General features: G+C 44.8%; 1 protein-coding gene across 1 annotated transcript in view; it reads right to left on the minus strand.

Moving 5' to 3' along the window:
• Window positions 1-450: 450 nt before the first annotated feature.
• Window positions 451-19,491, minus strand: part of LOC138537374 (trypsin-like) — a 407,565-nt gene continuing 388,524 nt past the window's right edge. The window contains exon 5 of the mRNA XM_069641453.1: window positions 451-1,241. Coding sequence (XP_069497554.1) covers window positions 1,080-1,241 — 162 coding nt within the window. The 3' untranslated portion in view covers window positions 451-1,079. The remainder of the gene's footprint in view (window positions 1,242-19,491) is intronic.

Raw genomic sequence — 19,491 nt, forward strand, 5'->3', positions numbered from 1 at the left:
AAGTATTCCCAACCACCTTAAAGGTTAAGTCACACTGGAATCGTGTCATATTCATTCAAGAACAGAAATTACAGGCACCTGGATATTTCATTAGGGTTACTGCCCTGACAGATGTGGAATGAATGTCCTAGAATGCCAAGGAGGTTGTTCTCGAATGTTCTGTGACCATGTCACTTTAGAGGCATAAATAGGCTTTGGCTTGAAGGTGGGCTTAGGTTACCTACATGGGATTTAAAGGATTACTACGATGCATTCTCTCACTTGCAAGCCAATTGCCTCTCTTAGCCATTATAAGAATAAACGACTGTGACTGATTTCTCCCTCAAAGTAATACATCTGTCATAATAGAGCTGCACGAGTATAATATAGCCAGGCGATGCCTGTTGAGGACGACACTATGCCCAAAGGGCAATTAAACTTTTCATGAAGCAATAACAATCTGATGCACACTGAAGTTTACAATCCATATTTACTTTAGAATAACAAAGTAGAATGATTTTACAAAATGCATATACAACGTAGTGTAACTGAGAAAAATTCTGATGACAGCGAAAACATGATTTGGTAGACAACAGTGTCCAAAAATAGTTTTCTGATATCTTGAACTCATTTTTAAAAACATGTTTAAGAAAAAACTGCAAGAAAAACAGTGTGCTTCGGTATGCATTATTTAGTTTCATTTTTGCCTATTGAAAACGGAGGCAAGTGCGAGCCTTATAGAATAACTTTGCATTAAGGTAAGGCATTTAAAAAAGATGCAAAACAAAACAAAGGCATGAAATCTCTTTGAACATGCTTAGGGATAGACAAATATATGCTGTTTATTGACGCTGTGTTCCGGATGTACTGTGAAAATGGCCACAATTGACTGGAGAGCCTGATAGTAAATCTCAAAAACATGACTTATTGCTTACCCAATTATAGGACAGGACAAATCTCTGATGTAAAAAAGGGAGCTGTGCATCAATATGGAACCATACCATCAGACAAATGCATTTTTAACCACTGATTTATTGGATATTATGGCTAGCAGGAACTCTTTGGATGGAGTATGGAAAAGGGAGTGTATACATCAGTTGCTATTTCTCACAAGTTCCAGCTATTTTCTCATTGATCCAGTTGAGGTACTGGCAAATCTTGGTGTAGATGCCCGGGATATGCGGAAAACCACATGGAACATTCCCCCAGGAAACAATCCCTGCAAGCTCGCCATTGCAGACAAGAGGTCCACCAGAATCACCCTAGGAAGAAGGACAGAATGCAAAAGGCCACATTTTAGGATTTGATATTCTGTATGTAATTATAAATAAAAAAAAATATAGTAATTTTGAAAATCATAAATGCAGAATCAAATAATGGCTCTTATGTCAGGAAATAATTTGTACAAAGCATGCTTGGAAAACCCACATGAACTAATATGATCTCCAGTTGCACATCTTACTATATAATCATGTGCTGCAAGATAGGGGCACATGTGCGACTCCAAAGACACAAAGATCTGTAGATAGGTAAACTAAAAGCAATGGCAATATATACTACCCGTGTGGTGTGGGAAAACCTATAGATATTAAAAATAAAGTTCTACATGTCTATGATGTCACTAAAACCCAACGGAGAAATTAACATTGTTATTGATAAGTGCTGATCTACACATGTATGTTGTCTATGACCTCTACATTCCAGTGTCCCTTGTCCACACCTATGTTGTATGAATGCAACAGTGGTATAGGACATGGACAAGGGAGGCATATAGCCATGGTAAAGGAGGCATACAGATAATGTGGGCAACAACACAAAACCTTGAGTTCTGCCCACTCCCCCGCCCGTGCCTCATCCTATTGTTTATTAAACTGTTTTCTGTACAACCGCACTATTGACAAAACTACGGAAACAGTTAATAAAAAAAAAAATTCAATGGCACATAATCAACTCAAAATTACATTCTCCGTGCATAACATTGTATGGAAAGAGTGTTGGTCAATTGTTGATGTATCTTCTCTAGTTTTAGTATGTGTGAACGTTTTAAGGGTTCATTATTAATGATGACATTAGGGTTCTCCATTCTATATTCATTCTTTATAACTATTAATGTTAACGACATTCCGAAACCTACAAACATTATGACAAATTGGTCTATGTGCTAAACTTACATTTGTGAATATCTCACTGGATACTGTGCAGCACTCCAGCGTGGGGTAAACACATGCTACAAAGTTCTAGCTTCACTTGCATGCACACAGCTCCTTTAAAAATGAAAGATTGAAATTGTCCACAATCTATATCACCTCAACACTTCCCTCTCTGTTGTGCAAGACGTGTTATCCAGGTAAGGAACATTTCACCCTGTCATATTCTTCTTTCAAACGGTCACGGTCTGATTTCAAAGGTTCACTGTTTATTTTCTCATCGAAGCATAGCTGTTCTCCACACAGTTCATGAAGGCTATTGCTTATGAAAAAAAGCAAGCATCGGCAAAGCCAATAGTTACAGATTTTCCATTTTTTATCACATTTTACATTTATTGGTATACATTTATGTTGGACCCATAAAGAAGTGGCCCTGCTAATTAACATGCCAATTGAAGGGCAACTCATCATGTGACACTGCTTACATGAGCTGTTACCTTCTGCTGGGTAATAAAATACTTTTTCCGATTTTAAATAAGCAGCTGAGGCTCGCAGGTTGGATCTTACAACCCCTGCTGCGGAGGCATATACATTGCTTTTGATATCTCTAAAATACAGCATGTCAGCGTCAATAATATGAAAACAAGCCTGCAATCCCACATGAAGGAAGGATGTAAACAATGCCTAACAGAATGGTGGAACCCCTAACAGTGTATTACCACTCCAAAATATAACACAGCTTTGAATATGTGATACCATGTGTAAGAGGGTGCCTACTGCTGGATACTATCCCCTTAGATAGAAAACCATATGTTGTGCCAAGAACCAGCCCCACGAAACGCAGGCATCAATTGTCTTGCCACCCTGATTGTCACAATTGTTGTAAGGAAGGGTCTACAGCATGAAAGCCAAATGTTCATTTCTGGATGAGGAATTTTTTAATAGAATTCATGCTGCCCCGTTTAACTCCAAGACAACTGGAACAGCTGCACTTTCATGCAATGTTCACAATTATACGCAGAGCGATTAGGTTCCTGGAATATAGCACACCCTCCAACTAGGCAAGGCCCCAGTTGCAAAATGCAGAAATCACTCACACAGATCCATATGCAGACTTAGGAGTGGACGTTTTGATATAACAGAAGGAAATGCATCTAGGTGCATCACTGTGTATGCTTTCAGCAACCAGCCTCCTTATACAAGCTCATGCAGGCTTTCATTCCTTCTTTTCATTCTGTTTCGCCATTTACAACCCAACTGGCAACACACTCTCCAGCAAGTAGAAGGGAACAGCACAAAAACATACAAGAGAGAAAGAGAGGCAGAGACATAGATTAAGGGGGACATATGGGGCAGGAAACAACAAGGCCTAACTGCAGAAGTACAATCAATCCGCGCAGAGAACATAGCACTATGCCAACAAGTAGTTACCCGAGATGAAGGCAGAAGGGCATCTCCCTCCTTTACTTCTACCCTTTGGAAAATATGACGGCAACCCGAAGTCTCTGAAGGAATTTTTGAATGCTTGTTTGGTCTATTTTACTTCCAGGCCACAAGCTTACGAAACAGATAGGGCCAGTGTAGGGTGCTTGATATCAACCCTCGTGGGTAATGCTTTGCCCTGGGCAACCCCACTGGTTACCAACAACGACCCGACCTTGGGTGACTTTGCACAATTTACTCAAGCTTTCAAGACAAGGTTTGATAGACCAGAGGTGTTATATTCCTTTTATGAGGCCATGTTAGACCTACGCCAAGGAACCATGGACGTCCAGTCTTACGTATCTCGTTTCCAGAGACTGGCGGTCGAAGCTGAGTGGCCTGACTCAGCCCAGCAGACCTTGTTTAGGCGGGGTCTACATGAGGACCTGAAGGACGAGTTGGCAAGGGTAGCTCGTCCAGTTACTTTCCCAGCGTTGGTCACTTTGACTCTACAGATTGAATACCGGATGTTGGAGCGTCGTAAGGAAAGATGAAGATATCAAACACTCTCTCCGTTGAGCGACCTCATACCTATGCCAAAGGAGAACCTAGCTACAGAGGAACCCATGCAAATAGGAGCAGCTCAGGAACCCATAACCCAAGAGGAACGCAGAAGGCGCCATGAGGCAGGTCTCTGAATGTATTTTGGCTCCTCCAATCACATACTACGGAACTGTCCAGAGGTGCCTCCGAGGCGTAAAGGAAATGCTCCCCCCTGATCTTATGCAGGGGCGATATCGGGGGACAAAGAAGCAATCCCTGCAACCACACTCAAGCATTAGAGACAAAGGATGACACCCAACTGATGGTCTTCCTGATACATCTACAGATTACCTCAGAAAGAACTGTAGAGGTCCTAGCCATGCTAGATCGTGGCGCTGCTGGCAATTCTGTCGATGTTAATTGGGCCAAGGACCAAGGATTACCCTACTAGTCAAACAAAAGCCTATTCCAATGGAAGGCGTAGATGGTACGCCCTTGTCGTCTGGTCCCATCGTCATGGAGACTTCACCCATACACATGTGCTTAGGAGGCTATGAAGAAGACCAGGTATTTGACATCATCAGGGCTGCTCATTTACCCATTATCCTGAGGATTCCATGGCTCCGGAGGCATAATCCCATGATTGATTGGGCACTCAACACCTTAAGTTTCAAATCGTCTTCCTGCCACCAAAGCTGTCTACGTGTTTCTAGGAGGGAAGTCCAGAAGGGAGAAGCAGTAACTCAGATGAACCTTACCGTCTCAATGGTTCCACTTTATTACCAGCAGCACTCTGAGGTCTTCGAAAATTTGGTTCCCAGGCTTCTACCTCCATATAGGCCAGAAGACTGTGCCATACACCACTAACCTAACACTGCAGTGCCTTTCGAACACATTTCTCTGCTGTCTCTGCCTGAGCGACAAGCCCTCAAGGACTACCTGGTGGCCAACACGAAGAACGGTCTTATCCAGGAATCAAGATCCTCGGGGGGGCTTCACTTTTCTTTATATCAAAGACAGGGACTACAGAGTTAAGACCCTTCATAGATCACTGCGGTCTTAATCAGATTACAGTAACAGACTGCTTTCCCGTGCCCCGACACAAGACATATTAGAAGCAGTCCAGGGTTCAACTGTAATCACCAAATTAGACCTAAGGGGGGCCTATCACCTCCTGAGGATCAAGGAGGGTGATGAGTGGAAGACGGCTTTCAGAACACCCCTAGGTTTGTATGAGTACAGAGTGATGCCATTCGGTCTTGTGAATTCACCAGTGGTATTTCAGAGATTTATCAATGGGATATTTTCTGACCTTCTGTATGTATCCATAGTAGTCTACTTGGGTGACATTTTGGTCTTCTCTACCACTCTGTCTGAACATCAAAGACATGTTAAGGAGGTATTGCACCGTCTTAGAATAAACAAGTTATATGCGAAACCTGAGAAATGTCAGTTCAATGCTCCCTCAGTCTCGTATTTGAGATTAATTTAGTCCAAAGAAGTAGTCCAAATGGACCCAGGAAAGGGGGAAGCAATCTTGCAGTGGACCGAAACACAGAATGTGAAGGAGATCCAGAGATTTCTGGGACTAGCTAACTTTTGTAGGTGCTTCATACCAGGTTTCTCTGACATTGTGCTACCCATCGCGGCACTGCTGAAGAAGGGAGTAGAATTCAAGATAGATAAGACGGTTAAGCAAGCCTTCAACAAATTGAAGACTCTTTTCACGACCACACCGATTCTCATCCAACCAGATCAGACCTGATGATTCATACTCGAGACTGATGTATCTGATGGAGCAATTGTGGCCATGCTTCTCCAGAAGGCTACTGACAACCAGGAACACTGAGGCGCTTACTTTTCTAAGAATCTCACCTCTAGTGAGCGCAACTACTCTGTCCTTGAAAAGGAACTGCTCGCTATCAAATGAAAATACTTGGATAAAGGAGAACACATTAAAAAAAGAAACATTCTGGGGGGAATGAGAGAGAGGGCTTAGATGACGAAAAAGTAGAAGTACTGGGAGAAGGAGAAAAAGTAGGATTATTGGCCAGTAGAAGGACTAGTGTGAAGGATAAGATGTATTCTGATGTAAAAGAGACAGTGTTGGAAAAAGGAGAAGAATGGCAATGCCTTTGAATAAGAAAAACGGAGTTGAAGCAGAAGGACTGGTATTAAGGAAAGAAGGACTGGGATGAAGGAGTAGTAGAAGAACCGGGAAGAAGGAGAACTAAAAGGAGTTAGATGAAGGAGAAAAGTGAGATGGAGAAGAGGGCTAAGATGAAGGAGAATGCCATGGACAAAGGTGAGTGAGAAGCAGAAGGAATCTGATAAAGGAGAAGGAAGAGCATTACGATGAAGAGAAAGCGAGAAATGATTGGGAAGGAGAAGTACTGGGATAAAGGAGAAAGACTGACAAAAAAAGTGAAAGTGCTTAAAGGAGAAGAAGCACTGGGCATTAGTCGAAAAAGAAGGACATATTCACATTATAATTTTAGGAATGTGATGAATGACTAGGATGAATCAGAAGAAAGGCTTGGTTGAAGAAGGAGAGATTGAGAAGGCCTGGGGAGAAGGAGAAGGACATGGATGAAAGAGAAGGAGAGTCACTGTGTGGACGAAGAAGAACTGCGATAAAAGAGTACTAGGATGAAGGAGAAACATTAGGAAGAAAGAGAGAGACAGGTATGAAGATAAAGGATAACAACTGAAATGAAGGAGAAGGAATGTGAAAAGGAGAAGGATTTCAATGAAGAGATTCTGTGATGATGGAGGGAAGGAGGGGAAAGACAGATATGAAGTGTTATGATTTGATGGTTGTGTAGATTTGTAATACCTCTGTCCCCAAGTACCACACAAGCAGAAGTGAAACCATTACTCGTGCAATCTTTGAGGCCACAGGTGTAGAATGTTGTCAGCTTGGAACCGGGAACGCCGGAAGAACCCCTGCACCACTGTAAGGCAAAGATTTGGTTAAGTGATATACAAAGGCTAAATCGAATGCACAGGTTAACTGGGGTGCAAACCAAGGCTTACCTATTGTGTGAGGGGTTCTGCGTGAAGGGCAGCTAACTTCAAATGAGACGGTGGCAGCAACAGGCTGTAGGAGTCTTTAGGACACTCTGTAACACACCTGAGTTGTTGTAAATACAGCGTGACTTGATCCGTAGGTAGTCCAATACACAAACAAGGTCGAGGGCCAGAAGTACAACAATCTGAGGGAAATCCAAGTCCAATCCGTGTAACGATGCAATAGGGCGAGTTCCAGAAGGCAGAGTGATGCGGAAGTATCCAAGGGAAAAAACCGAAGGCAGTCCGTGAAGCGTTCCAAGGTCGAGAGTAACAAGAGTTCAACAAGATGCACAAACACCAAACAGAGACCCGCAGAATCAGCTGTGAAGTGTTTCTTCCGCGTTCTCTTGCTCTATTTGAATGCAAGATGTGATCACATGATGCAAGAGCGTGGAACCGCACGCGAGAGTCACGTGACCCGTGATAAAAACAGGGATCTCTTCCTGGTCACATGACACGGAGAATTCCATGCTCTTGTGCGATGCCGGTGGCTAGGGGAAAGACGCCATGGCAGGCGCCAATGAAGAAAAGGCCGTAACAGACCTGAATTGCCAGGTGAGCCAAACCATTTTCCGGTGAGCCGCTGCCGCCGCCGAGGTGTACGTGAAAGGGAAGGGCCATGAGCAATGCAGGGAGGAGACTGGTGAGAGAGTGATGAGTGTGTAGGCATGACATGAAGGGGCACAAATGATTGAGATAACAAACATGTACTGGGACAAAGGAGAAGGCGATGGACTAAAATGAAGGAGTCGGGTAAGAGCTGAAATGAAGATAATGAATGGGCATGGAAGAGAAATAAAATGAGAAGGAGAATAAACACTGTTAAAAGACAAAGGACTAGGATGAAGGAGAATCTGAGAAACTAGGACAAATGAATGAACCGAGAAAGACTGGAATGAATGAAAAGGCCCGTTACCAAGACAGAGCCAATGGAACGGATATGCTGGGGTGAAGCATTAAAAATGAGACAAAGAAGAGGAAGAACTGGGTGAAGGAAAAGGACTGTGATGAATGAAAAGGATTCAGATTAAATAAATCACTGGGATTAAGGAGAAGGACCGCGATACAGGAGATGGACAGCAATGGAGGAAAAGTACTAGGTTGTATGAGAAGTACACTGAGATGGAGAAGGAGATGGAATGAAGAAGATGCAACAGCACTGGAACACATGAGAAGGACCGAGATGAAAGAGTTGGGGGTGGACTGGGAAAATGAAGGTGAAGAATTGGGATGAAGGAGAATGACATTTACTGGAAAATAAGAGAAGTGGCCATACAGGGGAAAAGACAAGATAGGTGACTGGGACAAAGGAGATAGAGAAGGACTGGAATGAATAGAAATGTTGGGACGAAAGGTGAGGACAGCAATAAAGAGGAAGGAGAAGAACTGACTCTAAGGAGAAGGATGTTGAAAAGCAGAAGTACAGGGATGTATTTGAACATGCAGGAATAGGAATGGTACAAAGGAGAATAACCCAGTAAAGGATCATTCTCATACTACCTATAGCTTGTGATGCAGACAAGGTACTGTCTGCTGGAGAGTGAGTGTCATCTTAAGATTGTAAGTAATGGGACAAGTTTCTCCAACTGTTATGATCTTTAAAAGGTACACATTAAGCTAAGGAGTCATTAAGAAGAAGAGTATTTAAATTTGAATATTATGCTCAGAGAAATTGTTCAGCCTTTTTGTCATCTGCAAATGCCACACGGGCATATACACTAAGATGACAATGAACAATCTCAAACAAAACCTGACCAAAACAGAAATAATGATAACCTCTGAGAGGATAACTTAACAGACACACAACTGTATTGGCACCCAGGCATAGGAATCCAACTGGAAGCATCTGCCATGATAAAAAATCTGGGAATACTTATGGACAACCGACTCTCACTAGAACCACAAGTCAATGGAATAGCAAAGAAATGCTTCTACCTCCTGACACTAATTAGAGTAATCCTCCCCTCCCCCTCCTTCCCACACAGAACTCTCACAAACCTCTCCTTAGTATTATCAAGAATTGACTACGTGAACAGCCTCTACCTTTGGAATTCCAGGACGTTTCATTCAAAAACTCCAATGCATCCAAAATACTGCAGCAAGGATACTCCTGAGACAAAACAGACAATACCACATGTCACCAGCCCTGTGAATGACACACTGGCTCCCATAAAAAAATTGAATTAACTTCAAAGCCCTCCTCATTGTTCACAAATCACTACATGGACAAGTAGCATAATTCCTCCAAGCCAAAATCACCAGCTAACAATCAGGAAGAAACCTAATATCAAGCAACGACCTCCAAATCAAAAGGAAACATCAAAATTAAACATTACGAAAAAACGAAATTCACACGAACCGCATTCTCCTGTCTAATAGCCAAACTATGGAACTCAATCCTGAAGGAAATAAGAATGACAGAAGATCCCCTTACCTTCGGAAAATGACTGAAACCGTGGCTATTCAACTCACCGAGACTAGCATACAAAACGGCACCTCCCACAACTATCAGTGCAAACCCAAGACAATCAAGTGACAGTACGGATCCTAGAACCAACAATAAAACAACCACACTGTACTAACCACCAACCACTAACCACCCTGCTCCTCTCCAGCATACCCCATACATACCACACACATCCTAATGGGCCATCCCTACCATACACAAAACACACAACCCACACATCCACCAAAAGAACAAACTGCTGCAAACAACTCAGACATTGGAAATTGCCCCTCCAGACACAATACCCTAGTGCACACAATCCAAACATAGTCAGAAACCCGACACGCACAGATGTCAGTTTTTCTGCAAGCACCAACAGAAGAGCACAACCTCTCCACTGGGAGGCGCTCTGGGCGATTATGCGTAAAATGGGGATTGGCGAACGTTTCCTAACCTGGGTCCAACTGCTGTATGAGGCACTGATAGCAGAAGTGAAGGTGAATGGCTGGACATCGCGATCCTTCACACTAGGGAAAGGGATGCGACAAGGCTGTCCACTATCGGCCCTCCTTTTCACACTGGCCATGGAACCACTGGCCCAATGGCTGCGAGACACATGAACTTGGGATGGCATCCCTGGAGGAACAGAAAGGGAAGACAGAGTCTGACTATATGCAGACGACCTACTGATATACTTCCAACATCGTAAAACAGCATGCCCAATAGTAACACAGCTACTGCAGGAATACGGAACATTCAGTGGCCTGAGGGTGAACCGATCCAAATCTACATTGTTCGCTTTGAATCGCCTAGGAAACGAGACCCCGGAGCCCTGCCCATACAAAGTCGCGCATGAACAGTTTCGATATCTGGGTGTCCAGATCACAAGAAATCTCGACGACTACACAATGAACAACCTACAACCCATCACGGAAAGGTTCACAAGGGATGTGCAACATTGGAAGTCCCTACCCTTGACCCTTTTAGGGCGCGCCGCACTGTTCAAGATGCTAACACTTCCACGGTACTTGTGTGTACTACAGGCTGCTCCACTGCACATACCGACCAGGACGTTCCAGGAGATAGATCGTGTGCTCAGGCAACTACTGTGGGGAGGCGGACACCCAAGAATAGCGCTTCAAACATTACAAAGGTCAATTTGGGAAGGAGGCATCGGTCTACCAAGATTGCAGACGTACTATTGGGCCAGCCAGATGGCGATAATAAACGATGCTCTACACGTCAACCCAACACTACCACATGTGAGAACGTCCCGCCCCATGGAACTGTACGCAGGAACACGTAGAGCAACCCCTAGCAACATGACCTCACACATACCACACATCTGGGCAGAATCACATACCTTTATAGGCTGGGGGGACAAAATCACTCCACTACAGCCATTGTGGAATAATAGGAACCTCTATGAAGTGACTAAACTACCAAAATGGCCAGCGTGGAAGAGACACGGTATAGAAAAAGTACAGGACATTATAGAGGAGGGAGTCATAACACCGTTTGATGAACTAGTCTTGACCTTCGGCCTTCCAGAAACAGAGAGATACCACTATACACAACTTCGGCATGCTCTGCAGCAGTACCTCCCCGTCCTCTCTGACATGGCAGACTCTACCCCACTGGAGAGAAATATAGTGGTAGACCATATCCCAGCCAAAGTCACTACTGTCATGTATAGCGTCATCACCTCCTTTGCCACGCCAGAACTGGAGCGACTAAAGTGGAGATGGGAGACTGACGTAGGAGAAATTATGTCTGAGGACTGGGTCCAGATCCTAATGTACCCCAGGGAAGTCACCATAACAGCTAGACTACGGCTAGTACAACTGAAGATACTACACAGGATCTATTATCCGAGAGTAGCCCTGTACCAGTGGGGCAAAATAGCTGAACCCAACTGTCTACGATGCCGGGAGGAGGGTGGAACCTTCTTCCATATACTGTGGGAATGCCCGGTGATCTGTCAATACTGGCAGCAATGCTGCAATGTACTATCGAGGGAGCTGCACCAGATGATTCCCAGAGAGCCCAAACTCTTGATACTGTGAGTGGACAGCGAGATAGATTTGTCAAAATATGACAAACTCTGCCTGATGACTACAACAGCAATATGCAAAAGGAACATAGCACGCCTATGGGGAGCAGCGGAACCCCCGCAAGTGGAGCAGTGGATAAATGATATAGAAATCTGCATCGCGATAGAAAGGAGGGTTTACAGAGCCAGGGACTGCCCTGAAGAAGCAGATAAGGTATGGCAGCACTGGGAAGACACGATGTGAACTACTGAACTTTTCATACCAGGATATCATGAACCAGGAGTTGTGGATGCTGCGGCGGGAATCCTGTTACTGAACCAAACCCCATTGCGTCATGTATCGAAGTCTAAATGAAAGCATGTAGTATGTGTTCCATATGAATGTTTTTTCCATCCAATGTTACTTTTATTTCTATCATCGTTATTATTGTCATTGTCTAAATGCTGGCCCCGGGGAGCCTAGAGGTTGTATGTTATAAAATCAATAAAATGTGTTATTAAAAAAAAAAGAAGAGCACAACCTCTATCCTATCTCTCTTCCCTCATAAACCTACGCAACCCACTTTCTTACAGAGCAATGTGAGCTCCTGGAGACCATGCAAATGGTAGTGGTGCGTGGTATAAATCAACTTAACATAACATAGCATAACATCTGCATTTACCTGTTTGAAAGGTGATTATTGTATATTGGGTCTGCACACATGCTCCCAAATGTCTGTGCAGAGAACAATGCATGTAGAATGCAACTTGCAGCAGGCTGGAGGTGTAGAAAATTGGCTGGACACCACTTAGCAGAAAGATCTGGGATCGCAGAAGGCTTTGGGGGGCCCAAAATATGGTATGTGTGTGTATCTGTGGGGGGATAAAAGGGCATATAACTTGCAGGATGGTTGGATATGTAAACTGTGAGACGCAAAGGTAAACATAAACCAAGCAAAGGCTATTTGTGAATGCAATGGCTGTTCAGGGGGTTCTACAAAGTCTATGAGAGGAGCTGTAGATTGCCACCTGGCAAGACTGTGAAAGCCTAGCTATTTTGATTTGTATAACATAATGGCCCTCATTACGACCCTGGCGGAGAACCATGGTGCAATTTGCACCATGGTCCATGGCGCTAAGCTGCCAACTCCGCCATGGTGGTTGGCGGACTTACCACCCCATTCCGACCTTGGCGGGGCGGTAAGTCCCCAATCCCCATTTACCCTTCCCCATTCCCATTTTTGCCCCATAGGGTATAATGGGAGTGGGGAAGGCGTTAATTACGCCACCGTAAATTACGGTGGCGTAATTAACAACAAGTCCCGTAGCGCCATGGATTTTTCCGCCTGCAAAAAGCAGGCGTAAAAATCACCATGGCGCTACGGGAACTCGTACTCAGGCGGAAAGGGGCGCCATGGTTTACGCCGGCGTAAACCCCTTTCCGCCAGGGTCGTAATGAGGGCCAATATAATCTAATGATGCTGGTAATGCTGTATCTGAAAGTTGAGTCCAATCATCAGAACCCCTCTTTCATAAACCTCCATACCGAAAGCATAGTGCATACATGTTCCCTTGCTGCACACGACTCCTGGCAATTGCAGCACCTACTTTTCAGTGGAACAAGGCAAGTTGAAAGGTCACATTCATGACTGCAGCTTTGACACAATGTCAGTGCAGGCAGAGGCTACAATTTAAATTGTGCACTTCTGATCCAAAATGTAATAATTGTTGCCTTGTTCAGCTGGTGGCAGGGTAAACACTAAAAATAAGCTACTTTAGGGTAAGATGACCTATAAGATCACACAATTAATAAAGGCACACCAAGTTGATTTCATACCAGTGTCAACGGTGTGAGCCCACCCAAGATATTTGAAGGAAGTGTATATTCATGACTGCTTGGTTGCCTGCACTGTCAAAGTGAGGCAATATCCAAGATGCTGTCTTCCTTTGATCCCCTGGTGGAACAGTAATGTATTCCCTCAGGAAAAGGTACTCTCACCAGAGGTTCTCCTGGGAAACCTGCTTTCAAAGGGGCGTTCACATAATAAAGGCCAGCCTCCTACTAGCGTGCTAAACTCTAAGGTGCAGAAGTAGACAGAGTAAGGGTAGCCATATTATCTTGCTATCTTGCTTTTCTGTGGGACCATTCACCATATCCTTTTATAAGAAAGGGGTATCCCACTCCTTCTGTGATTATTTCCTGGACACCAAGAAGAATACATCTCAGGAACCCTGTTGTGAGTGCAGTATTTTTCAAAGTCCTGTTTCATAGAGGTAAAAACATGGTCATACAAGGCAGAGAAGTGCTCTGTCCCTTAACCATCCCTAAGGAACATTGGGAGGGAACTGCTGTGGACCATGGCCTGCCAAGCTTCCATCTGCACAGGAACCAAGCACCTCACTGGAGGTGAAGGAACCCCTGAAGGTGCCAGCCTAACTCCCTGCATTGGGAGAACAGAGTAAGATGGACACATCTTATCCTGGAACCGCGGGATGGAACTCCCAGCAACCCGAAGCCCAACTGCAGCTGAAATTCAGTTCACATAGCTTTGTACTTCCTTCGAACTACGCTGAGAGGCCTTTGAGCAAACAGAAGCCAAAGTGCTGCTTTTAGCATTCCTCTACTTTTAATTGATCACTTGCAAACACTGGCACACCACTGTAGAAGTCTTCAACTCGCAACCGCTTTGAGCACTGCATCGTGCCAGCCTCTAAGAGCCCTGATGGTCCCAGGCAGGGTTAGCAACCCATCCAAAGGGATTAAACAGCAATCCGTCCACAAGTGCCACCCTCTCCTCACGCCATCTACAGAATTCCCCCGTGTCTCTTGGAGTAATCCCCACCACTTATCCAAAAGGCCCCACTAGGTTGTAATGAAATCAGAAAATCAAAACATAGCTCAGCTTCTATCCACTTCCCACCATATCAGCAACATATTGGGCTGTCTCTTCCTCTCAGGGAGGCCACTTCATCCTAGGCCTTAGGATGCCCCTAAAATGAAAAATGCATCATACCTCCCCACACCTCCCCCTTTCCCTCAGGGGAGGGCAACAGCCCCATCCAGAGATCCCCAAGATCATGCAGGAATTGGACACCCCAAGAAACAAGCATAGCATAGCTTCTCCCTCAAAAAACAAGACTCTGATCCAATCTAATCTAATTCTTGTTATACAAATTCTGGAATGTTGCTAAAGGGCAATTTAATGCCCTCCCAACCAACCTGTGTGCAGATCAGGAATGTATCATACAAATATGTATGTGCAAAATGATCAGGACAACAGGAAATGTTCATTGGTATTTATTCAAAACCTTCTTGGTCAAACTAAAGCTTTATGACCCTGCTGTTTTCTAGGTAGGTACATTCAACCCTTGCTATTCCCTTTCCAGTTTCTACAATTTTACAATTTCATCTACTCTTTTTTATATAAACTTTTTTCCCTAACGGCCATGCCGAAAAATGATCCAATTTTTCATTCTATATAAAGATAACATGTTTTGTACTGGCTCATTGTATTTTCTAAATTAGAAGCAAAGCCAATAGTTTTGGTCTTTACAGTTGTTTTTTGCATTTTAATTTTACAGGTAAGTTTGCAGTAGATACTTGGGCTCCACTTAGCCAATCAATCTTAACACACCGACAAGTTATAGGTTACAGACACATAACATAAGTAGTAGTCAGAATAGTATAATAAAGAACTGAAGACCTTGCTCTTCCAAAAACATATTGCTGTGAACTGGAATCTGGCTATCTTGTCCATACCCCCATCCATATTTTGAACTGGATTGGTGATCATTATTACTAATATGTATTTGTTAAATTCTCATTGCCCATGTTTTGCTCTATGACCTGTTCATCACTCTGTTGCTCCTGAGCTAGGTTTACAATGTAACACATATTATTAATACTACTACTACTACTACTACTACTACTACTACTACTACTACTACTAATAATAATAATAATAATAATTATTATTATTATAATACAACTTCTTTTCATTGCGCTCATTTGAAGTAGCTAGGGGTGAGCTGGAGATAGGCAGGGGTGAGCTAGGGTTTATGACCGCAGGCATGCAGGGGTGATGTAGGGTGGGTAGGGATAGGGTAGGTATGGTAGGATGGTCACAAGATTGATTAGCAGCATTGAGGTAGGGATGGTGATAATGGACTGGTATGGGGTGTGTTGGTGTGGGTTGTGGTAGAGTGAGTTCTGATGGGGTGGTGGGTGATGGGTTAAGGTGTTTGTTAGGGGTAGAAAGGGGTGAGGTACAGATGGGGAAGGAAGGTAGGCTGGATGGGTGAGTTGCGATTGATGAGATAGCGAGTGGCAAGCAACAGTGAGCAAGTACAGAGGGGTGAGGTTGGGTGGTTTGGGGTACAGTCAGGTGGTAGTAAGGGTATAGTGGGTGCAGGTAGAGTGGAAATTTGGTGGTAGAGTGTGGTGGTGTACAGCAGGGTAGGAGTATAGTGGGTGGTGGCAGAGTGATTTGGGTTATAGTGTGTGGGTAGAGTGGGTTGGGATAGCATAGAGTGGGCATATGTGTATAATGGGGAGGTGGAGGTAAAGTTAGGGGTGCTGCAGGTGGAGTGGGTGATATTACAGTAGTGGATATAGTGGGATGAGGAAAGGTGGGTAGGAGTAGAGTGAAGGGAGACAGGGGGGTCATGGTGGTGTGAGTTGGGTGTGGAAGCACAGTGTGGTAGGGTGAATGGGTGTGTGATAGTTGAGTGGTTTTGGGGTAGAATGGGATGGGGATGGGGATGGGGTTGAATGGGTGGATGCAGAGTGGAGGGGGATATAACAGGGTAGAGTGAGTTTGGGTAGAGTGGAGTTGAGGTGAATGCAGTGGGAGTATGGTGGTGCAGGAGCAGAGTGGGTTTGGTACAGTGGGTGGCGTGTGGTATTGTATTAGATGGGTTAAAATAGTGGGCTAAGGGTTGTGGGTGGTGGAATAACAGGGTTGTTGGGGTAGAGTGGTGAGAAATAGCTTGACGGAGGGTAGACTTGGGCCATGTAGAATATCTGGGGTTAGTGTGGGTTAGGGGTAAATTGGGAGGGTGCAAGAGGTGAATAGATGGGGTAGAGTGGCTAAGGTAAAGTGGGTGGGTTAGAGGAAGTTGACTAGCAGGGTGGACTAGAGTACTGCGGTGATGGAGTGGGTAGGAGTGGGGTAGGTAGTTATACAGTGAGCTGAAGTAGTGTGGGTGAGTGTAGAGTTTGTGTCATAGGATGTGAGGGGGCCGAGTGGGTCAGATGTGTGGTAGAGTAGGTTGGGAGTGTATGGAGGCGTGGGGCTTGGAGTAATGTTAGATGGGGGAGTTGTAGCTTGAGTAGATGTAGAGTTGTCTGGAGCAGGGTACAGATTGTTAGTATGGTGGTGGGTTACAGCAGTAGGGATAGACTGGTGTAGGGGTAAATAGGTACAGTGGTATAAAGTGGTGGGTGGCATAGGAATGTGTGGGGAAGAGTTATTGAGGAAGGAAAGGGTAGACTAGTGTGCTGGAGTGGTGTGAAGTACTTGGATTGGGTAGAGTAGTGGGTGAGGTGAAGTAGTAGTGTGGTTTGATGGGGTAGAGTGGATGGGTGGTTTCAGTGGGTTGATATAAGGGGGTGAGGCTACAGTGAGTGAGCTAGGGTGTTCAGGTGTACGGAGGGGTGGGGGTAGAGTTGGGTGGGTGCATGGGTATGCATAGTGTTGATTTAGAGTGCTGGATGATTGGAGTGAGTAGTTAGAAATGTGGTGCTTAAAGTTGGGGTTGAGTTGGGTAAAGGACGTAGAATGGCAATGCAGTGGCATTTTGGTTGAGTGCATGTGGTAGGGGTAGAGGTGGTGAGGTGTGGAATAGTGGGTTAGTGTAGAGTGGTTGGGGTAGAGTTGTGAGTGGGTAGAGCAGATAGTATGGTAGAAGGGGTAGAGTATTGGTTTGGTGTAGATTTGTGGGTTCACGTCAATTACTAGGGTAGGGTAGAGAAGTAAGAAAGAGTGGTGGGTCAGGGTGGTGCTGATGAAAGGTGGGGAAGAGTAGTTGAATGTGATTGAATAATGGGGGAGTTGTGGGGTTGGGTAAATTGGGTGGAAGAGAATCGTCCAGGACAGTGGGGGTCGAGTGCAGCAGACTGGTGGAGTAGCATAGTGCAGTGATGCAATGGGCTGGGGCGCTTGAGTAGATTAGAGGGGTGGAGTAGAATTGTGGGTATTTAGTGTAGATGGGTAAAGTGAGGAGTAGAGCGGGTTAGGTGTGGTGAAATTGGTGGGGGCAAGGGCCGAGTAGGCTAGTGGGGTGGTGCATAGTACTAGGGTTTTGCAGGGTAGTGGGGTGAGAGTATAATGCATGGGATAGAGTGAGTTGGAGGTCAAACAGTGGGAGTCAAGGAGGTAGAGTCGTATGGTAGAGTAGTGGGATTGTGGGGTAAGGTCAAGATATGGGGTTGGGTAGAGTAAGCAGTTTGATTAGTGAGATTGGGTTGAGTTGTGTGAGGAAAGTTTGGAGCATAGAGAGGAGAAGTGAAGTGGTAGAGTAGAAGGATGTTGTAGCATAGGCGAGTGGGATACGTTAGAGTTGTGGGTGGGCAGAGAAGTGGGATGAAGACATGGGGAGGAATGGAATGGTGGAAAGGAGTTGTGAGATAGATTAGTGGTGACAGTGACAGAGGGAGCTGGGATAGTGTGGTGGTTGGGTGGTGATAGAGTAATGGTGTTGGATAGAGTAGTGTAGTGGGGTGGAATGGTGGAATGGAGGTTTGGAGTGGGTTGGAGTAGTGGAATGGGGTAAAGTGGAGGGGTGGGTTTAGAGTGACTTGTGGCTAGACTGGAGATAGGTTATAGGTAGAGTCAGTATGGATAGTGGTTTAGCTGGATAGTGGTATTTGTAGAGTTGAGGGGGGATAGAGTGAAATTGGGTGGGGTAAAGTTAAGTAGGTTATAGTGGGGTGGACTAGAATTGGATGGGGTAGATTGGGATGGGTGTGGGAGGTTGTAGAGTGAGATAATGTGGGTGAGGAATGGGTTAGACATTGGCGAACAAAAACTTACATGGTGAAACATAAAAATATAGCAACACAGGCTGTTTGCCTCTTTGGGCATTTCACCATGCTGCAGAATTCTTGAGCAGGTTGAGGTTGTCTGGGAAAGAGCATAAAAAAAAGAAAAATGATTTCGTAAGCCACCACACACCTCTAAATGTTGTGAGTCACTATGGGTAGCAAAATCAGATGTTTTATTGTAGGTGGATCAGCACCCGAGGAGGAGCCAGGATTGTCTAACAAGTGGGACCTTAAGCTAATGGAGTTGGGCCCACCAAAGTGAGATTAACATCTGTAAGTGGCCACACAGTGCTGGTGAATGGGCATTTAAAGATTTTGGGTGGGCCTTACCCGCTCATGCTCTACCCTGTCTATGCCTCTGATCAGCACCTGTTGATTTCTGTGGAGGAATATGGGGCCTTCCATGTGTTTGCACTGAGTATACAGTCAGCCAAACAAGTTTATTCGGATTTCAATAATCCATCAAACACAAGAAAAAGAAAAACACCACATAAATGCAATTACAGTTCATTGTCCCATGCGTACTGCAATAGATCAAGAGTTACTGGGAGGGCGAAAAGACATTTTCTGTTCTGTTCCATCCCGGGTTCTCCCTTTACGGAGGCCTGTCCACCATGACGCTTGTCCGAACTCGACCCAGAGGATTGAGGTTTGCGCCAGTCAGGGGGGGCAACCTCAAGGTTGCCCTTGTGGGGGCACCCAGAGTCTATATGAAAATGTGGGCTGATTAGAATCCCACTCCTCAGCAACCTTCCAGCTCCCTCAGTATTTCCCATGACCTCTTTTGCCACTCTCCAGTCCCAGA

Source organism: Ambystoma mexicanum, chromosome 1p (genome assembly GCF_040938575.1).
Source record: "Ambystoma mexicanum isolate Mex_15411 chromosome 1p, UKY_AmexF1_1, whole genome shotgun sequence".
NCBI lineage: Eukaryota > Metazoa > Chordata > Amphibia > Caudata > Ambystomatidae > Ambystoma > Ambystoma mexicanum.